General features: G+C 40.1%; 1 protein-coding gene across 2 annotated transcripts in view; it reads left to right on the forward strand.

Annotated features, from left to right (window-relative positions):
- Window positions 1–6,183, forward strand: part of LOC120524931 (collagen alpha-1(II) chain) — a 101,769-nt gene extending 95,586 nt beyond the window's left edge. The window contains exons 45-53 of one of the 2 annotated variants that reach the window (XM_039746805.1): window positions 267–374; window positions 623–676; window positions 761–868; window positions 958–1,011; window positions 1,494–1,601; window positions 1,754–2,042; window positions 2,167–2,354; window positions 3,133–3,375; window positions 5,460–5,606. In XM_039746805.1, coding sequence (XP_039602739.1) covers window positions 267–374; window positions 623–676; window positions 761–868; window positions 958–1,011; window positions 1,494–1,601; window positions 1,754–2,042; window positions 2,167–2,354; window positions 3,133–3,375; window positions 5,460–5,606 — 1,299 coding nt within the window. Of the gene's footprint in view, window positions 1–266; window positions 375–622; window positions 677–760; window positions 869–957; window positions 1,012–1,493; window positions 1,602–1,753; window positions 2,043–2,166; window positions 2,355–3,132; window positions 3,376–5,459 lie in introns of both variants that reach the window. The other variant, XM_039746804.1, reaches the window with a different exon arrangement.
- Window positions 6,184–7,393: the final 1,210 nt, after the last annotated feature.

Here is a 7,393-nt window from a genome sequence, read left to right on the forward strand (position 1 = left end):
AAGTTCAATTCTATGTGTAAGCATTAATGTGACCCGTTTAAAATTTACTCAGCCTTGACCCTCTGGTGCTGGGATGGACCTTCTCCTTGCACTCATGTACTGGAACAAAACAAATTGGATGGATGCTTTAACAGATCACTAGTCCTAACACTTTAATTTAATATGTCATGGTTCTCATCCTGAATGCTCATTGAGTATTACTAAACAGAGTAACAAAGGTTATATGATTCTGTGCACACCTGATTTCTTTTCTCTTCCATTCACAGGGTGATCGTGGTGAGACTGGTCCAGCTGGGGCTCCGGGTGCACCTGGAGCTCCAGGTGCCCCTGGACCAGTTGGTCCTACTGGTAAACAAGGAGACCGTGGTGAATCAGTAAGTCTTTATTCAAGTTCCATTATCTGAAAATTTAGGTTTTTCTTTCAGTCTTTCAATCCAGCTAGCTAAGTGTGTTGAGTTTGCTATGATGATCAATCATCAAGATAACCCCCCAGTTCAATGTTAGACAGTAGACAGACCATCACTCCACTCTGTGCAATATATTTTTGGGACAAACTAAATTATTAATTCCGGTAAATCAAATAGTAGATGTATACTTTAGTTACTTCTTTGTTTTCCTCTAGGGCGCACAAGGACCTTCTGGACCTCCTGGACCCGCTGGAGCCAGAGGAATGCCTGTAAATAACTTAATTCTTATTAATATATTAAAGGGTTGTTGCTAATTGAGCAAAGCTAAGAGTGTATATGTACCCTCCTTTCAGGGACCACAAGGACCCCGTGGAGACAAAGGAGAGACTGGTGAAGCTGGTGAGAGAGGACAGAAGGGACACCGTGGTTTCACAGGTCTGCAGGGTCTGCCTGGACCTCCTGTAAGTACTCATAGTGCTTGTTCTAGTTTTGAAGGCAATTGTACCGGAGTCTGGAATTTCAATTTTCTCCCATCTGTCTCCTTCTGCAGGGTACTGCTGGTGATCAAGGTGCCACTGGTCCTGCTGGTCCTTCTGGTGCAAGAGTAAGTACTGCTAATCTCTGAAATAGTCCTGCTGGCGGCCAGTTCATAAAGACCAAAATCCTTAATGTCACAGAAAAAAAAATAACATTTCATAGCTCTATATCCATCATGTTTACACAGAATACTGGATTTCTTTTCAACTTTGCATTAACTAAGAGACAAAAAAACAAATCCTTACAATTTTACTTGACTATTCAAATCTTCAAGATGCTAAAGTGCTAGGCCTAACTGTTGGATGCCTGAGCGTCAATGACTTCAGTATAAGCATTGGAGTTCTCATCCTGTCAGTCATCCATTTGTTATAGAAAGAATATGATGACAGAACATCTAAACCCTAAAACATTGATTAAAGCACCATTTTATTTCCCATAAAATGACATCCATTGCATTGGGCTTACATACATTCTGATAGGGCTAACTGTTTTTTGGTTAAGTAGGTACCTCTTTGTTTTAACCTTTTCATATTCTCTCCCTTACATTAGGGCCCTCCTGGTCCAGTTGGTCCTCAAGGAAAGGATGGATCTAATGGTTTGCCAGGTCCTATTGGTCCCCCTGGACCCCGTGGACGTTCTGGAGAAACTGGCCCTGCTGTGAGTTCTGTTTGACGATGATTTTAACTAACAATAATGTTGCTGACTAATTATAGCACCTATCCAGATACATTTTTTGTTTAAAATCTGTCACGATTACTCTCACATACTCATCACACGTCAATTCTTATGTACTCCTTTCACCTGTTTAGGGACCCCCAGGTAATCCTGGACCACCTGGTCCTCCTGGTCCTCCTGGCCCTGGAATTGACATGTCAGCATTTGCTGGATTATCCCAGCCAGAGAAGGCTCCTGATCCTCTGCGTTACATGCGTGCTGACCAAGCCTCCACCTCTTTGAGGCAGCATGATGCCGAGGTAGATGCCACCCTTAAATCTCTTAACAACCAAATTGAGAACATCCGTAGTCCAGAGGGCTCCAAGAAGAACCCTGCACGTACCTGCAGAGACCTCAAACTGTGCCACCCAGACTGGAAGAGTGGTAAGTACTATCAATCTGTACAATAAGGCATTGTGCTCAGGCCAGTCTTGCGACCATGCTAGTGTTTTTTATGTAGTAACCTGTTTCCTGAAGTCTATTTTCTCTTTCTCTTGGTCCTCAACAGGAGACTACTGGATTGATCCCAACCAAGGCTGTACGATAGATGCCATCAAGGTTTTCTGCAACATGGAAACTGGAGAGACCTGTGTCTATCCTAACCCTGCAAGCATTCCACGCAAGAACTGGTGGTCAAGCAAGAGCAAGGACCGCAAGCACGTCTGGTTTGGCGAGACAATGAACGGAGGATTCCATGTGAGTGCTTAACTTCCATAAATGAAATAAGCAGATTTTTTTGAGTTCAAGGTTAGGAATGAGCAGAACCATGAATATAAAGTAAGCATAGAATCTGGTTGCACCTCTGTCTTCAAACAAACATTTAGCAGGACAAACCACAGTTCAGATGTGTAGTGTCTCTTGGCTCAAATTTTACTTGATATGTCAAGTACACACAAGTGCCACTTTGTTAAACAGATTATTTTGTTTTTTTCCAGAGACAGTGTTCCAGTTTACATCAAAAACACAGTTTGAGTCAGTTAGGGCTGAATCATTGGCTTGGTAGTCAGTTTAATTTATTGCTGCACCAAAGACAATACTTATGTAAATCAGGAAGCATATGGGAGAAAGAATAACCCAGGTGTAGCTGTTATTTCATTTTACAATGCCTGATGAATTATAGAGTAGAGTTGTTACTGCCCCAAAGACATGTATATTGGGTGAACTGGTCTGGTATAACAGTGAAAATGCTATATCCTGGATTGGTACATCATCTAGACTAGGTCCTGCTTTGCACCCAGTGCAGCCATAATAGACTCCAGCGCTTCAATCAAAGTAAAACAGTAAATTCTATTTTAAAATGAGAGTAAGAACACCAGTATGGATCCAACTCTCAAATGGATTATGCTGTATTCATATACTGAGTTCATGGTACTGTTTTATTAAAGCATGTGGGCAATTAGCATTCGGGCATCTTCCATTTTTAGTTGCATAGACAGTAACACACTTTTTCTTCCTCCCGCCTCCATCTATACAGTTCAGCTATGGAGATGACAGCCTGGCTGTCAACACTGCCAGCATCCAGATGACCTTCCTTCGACTTTTGTCAACGGAAGCTTCCCAGAACCTGACCTACCACTGTAAGAACAGCATTGCCTACATGGACCAGGAAGCAGGCAATCTGAAGAAGGCCATCTTGCTTCAAGGATCCAATGATGTTGAAATCAGAGCAGAGGGCAACAGCCGCTTCACGTACAACGTGCTGGAGGACAGCTGCACGGTAAGTGCCAAGAGCTAGGGAAATCAAGAGACTTGGAGGGAGAGGAAGCAACTAGTATGTGTTGTTTCTGCTTTCTGGTATATGGAGCTAAAAAAGGATCAAGGGAAGGTATACTAAAAGAGGAAAGAATCGGAGGAATTTTACATTTTTGTGGAGAAAATAGGATAGCCCCCCCTATGCTAGACAGTTTGACTAAAGTTCTCTACATCTTAAATGAAAAGGTTGTTCCGTTGTTCCTTTATTCAAAACGTTCTTACCACGTCTGTTCATTTCTCTGTAATTTTATGGAATGTATATAAACCATAACTACAAAGATAGTATGGCATCTGTACTAAAGCCAAATGACTGTTAGCATTAACCCATACAATGTCTTTGGATCAAATTTATCATGAAAAATTAGTAAAGGAACCCTAAAACTTTTCAGGATTAAATTGTATGACTTTTCCTAGAGTTCCCCAAAGTTAATGAAAAGTAAAAAAAAAAAAGTACGCATCCCACAATTTATACCGCTTCTAAAAAATGTTTACCTTGACCTGTCTTTTTAGATCAATTTTGTCCTAGCACTGACTCTAATGGACTTTCCACTGCATTTAGGGCAATTTGTTCACAATCCATACAACACACAATATTTCATCTTTTCAGCTCAGAATTGTTAAGGCTTTTATAAAATATTCTGACTTTTCAAAAAAGCAAAACAAGCTTCCAAATGCTATTATTTTTATTACAGCTTCTAAACTTTTTAAACACAGCAATGTCCATAGGGTCTAACAAGTTGACTCTAATAGGTTTTCCTCTGCCTCTAGTCTAGTTTGTTCACATCTCATCCTAAATGCCATCTTTTTAACTCACAGATGTTAAGGCTTTTAATAAAATACCATAAAGTTCAAACATTTCCTAATGTCACATTTCTGTACATCTGCTACACATTCTGAACATTTCCTTGTCCTTCAGGTCAATTTTGACACACCATATTTTTATATTTCTTGAGCTTCTGTTAATGCTAAATTTCCCCTGATGACAAATAAAGGTCTATCAATCTATCTGTCTGTCTATTTAACTATAATATAGTGCTTTTCTTATCTACTGGATAGCCGACACCGGCCGTAGCATACGGCGGTGTAAGAATAGGAACGGAAAATGGTGCATTGCCTTAGTCAACCGTTTGTGTCAAGAAATAATCCACTGATAGGAACAGGCAGTTGACGGATCCCGGAACAGAGATGACGTTGTGCAAAAACCCATCGACAGAAAAGATACTGTCGTTCATTTTATAACAAAGGCTTAGGAAACAACCGTATAACGACAATAGCATATAACGAATAGTGTATAACAATAGCATATAGCAGAATAATAGCATAACAGCATAATAGAAAAGCATATAACAATAGCGTAAAACAAAAATAGCAAGGAGTGAAACCAATGCCAACGGTCGAGAGAGTACCTTCCTATAGCAGGCTACAGAAAAGACTCCCAGGCCCTGACATGGCCGAAGTGAAACGTCATGCAGTCAGGCTAGATATCGGGCGGTGATGTGACACCAATGGGGTCATGAGAGAGGAGCGGGGAACGCGGTAGTCCGCAGGAGGAATAAGACTCGAGAAAAGTGGTTTGGGGGTGTATACGAGGCCGCAGGCAGCGTGGGGAAGGGTTTGGAAGAGGACGAATAGGAATCGAGAAATGCAGTATGGGCTGCGTGTGGGTGGAACCAGGTTTGAAGAAGAAGCAGGACGAACCAGAAGAGAAATATATATAAGAGATATACTTTAGTGGATTTTATTTTAGTATATTTTACTCTACATTAATGGTAGTTTTTCACATCCCATAAAAAAAACGTAAATGTTATCTATTCTAAAAGTTAAGATACTCAGTACTATGGGTTAAGATGGTTAATCAGCATAAAATAGGTTTGGGGTAAAACATTCAGGCACCTAAAAGGGAGTGTCTGAATCTGGTCACAAAAGACCCAGCGAGCACAGTATTGTGTCAGTACTTGAAGACGTTTTGTGGGTTAAATGAGGTGTATGTACATTCACTTTTTTCCAGTTTATTTATGTGATTTTTCTTTGTGTTCTTTCCCTTTACAGAAACACACAGGCCGATGGGGCAAGACTATAATTGAATATAAATCTCAGAAGACATCCCGTCTACCCATTGTGGACATTGCACCAATGGACATTGGAGGATCAGACCAAGAATTTGGTGTTGATATTGGCTCAGTTTGCTTCTTGTAAAAAAAAAAAGTTAAATCAAATAACTTAAAACAACACAAGAAAAATTAAAACACACCTTTTTTTAAAAAAGAAAACAATACGATTCCATTTTTGATAAGGACTTTTTGCGTACTTTCCAGTCACTCCTAGAACTTCTGCACTGAATGGCTCCACCAAAGTTCACTGTTCCACAAGTTTTCCGTCCCTGCCCGTTCTCTGGATTTCCTGTAAACCTTACCTGGGCCAGCAACTAACAAGCGACCAAGAACGAGGGGGGAGAAAAAGCAAGAAAAAAAAAGAGAAAACAAAACAAACTTGGTATTATTTATTTATTGTCTTCCTATAAGATCTTTTGGGGTTAGCAGTGGGTTATTGAGTGGTGTACTGAAATAATCGCTTTGTCACAAGCACAGAAAAAGAAACCCGCCCCCTATTGACAAGTGAATAAGTGCAGATAATCGTACAGAGCAACCCTCGCCGTTTGTGTATCTGCAGAAGTACTGTGTATTATAATAAAACAATGGTGCTATTGTAAAACCGTCTGTATTTTTTAACAACAATTCATATAAAAGACCCCTTTGTGGAAAGTACATTTTGACCTGGGCTTTGTGCGTATTTTTTGACTTTTTTTTTTTATTTTTATTTTGAGTGTGCTGTTTTCCCTCTGGCCCCTGTTTATTATTATTTTATTTTTTTTTTTACTTTTGTCTTTCTGTAATTAAATCTGCAACTTCCCATGTGATTTTTATTTTTTTTTTTTGGTTTGTTTTTAAAGCTACCTCACGCTAAACGTACCCTTGACGCTAACATTGGGACCTTGTTAAAAGGTGCTACACAGTCTAATACGCAGTTTGCTGTCTCTCTCTCTCTTGCTGGGCATTCGGACAGGAGAAATCCTGGTACACACTCTCACGTCACGCGTGACCCAATCGATTAGGTGTCCTTCGGTCAAACAGCTCTGACCACCATAGATGAAAAGCAGGCCGCAGTCCGACTGCACCAGGTGGAGGGATTGATGCTTAGTTATGTCTTCTTTATTTAATTAATGTAAATTGCCAAAACTGAAATCTATATATGTGTGTGTTTGTTTATCTTCTTCACTGGCGGTTGGCCGCTCCTAACGTCCAAAGCAATTCTGATCTCCAAAGATGAGCGTGTGGCTCAGTCCCCAGGAAGTCTCCCCCAAAATAAAGATGATTTTAGCCTGCACCGGGGGAGTTCCCAATGCACGGCCAGTCCCCGGAGGCACCACGTGTCTCCACGATACATCGAGTGGCTTAGCCCACCCCGTCCTCCCAGATGCCCAAGCTAAAACTCTTTCTTTCTTTTTTGTTTTATTTTTGCTGATCTTCTCTTTTATCTTTGTTCCCTTCTAACTGGTGATTCCCACTTCAGTGGTACACCTGGGAGGTGAGGGTGAGTAGAAATATGGACAGAGAGTCATTTGGGGGTAATTCATCTTTTTTGTTTTATTTGTTTTTGGTTGGGATACAAAAAGCAAAACCAAAATGAAATCCTGTACTATTTTGTATATGTAAAATAGATGTTTTTAAATATTTTTCAATACTGGTTTTTAAGCATGATAGAGTAGTAAATGAATGCAGTACCCTCCGTCACTTACACTAATAGCTCTTCTTGTGAAGTGATTTTGTCACGCTGTACTTTCTCTTGTGTTGCAGTCCATTGAACCGTCCTCTTTAGCAATAAAAGGTAGACGCTTTTCTATAAACAAAAAAAACACGTTGTTTGATTTTTTTTTTTTAATTTGTATTATTTTTTTTTCCAACCTAATGATGTAATCTTTGTTG

This window comes from Polypterus senegalus, chromosome 3, assembly GCF_016835505.1.
Source record: "Polypterus senegalus isolate Bchr_013 chromosome 3, ASM1683550v1, whole genome shotgun sequence".
Taxonomy (NCBI): Eukaryota; Metazoa; Chordata; class Cladistia; order Polypteriformes; family Polypteridae; genus Polypterus; species Polypterus senegalus.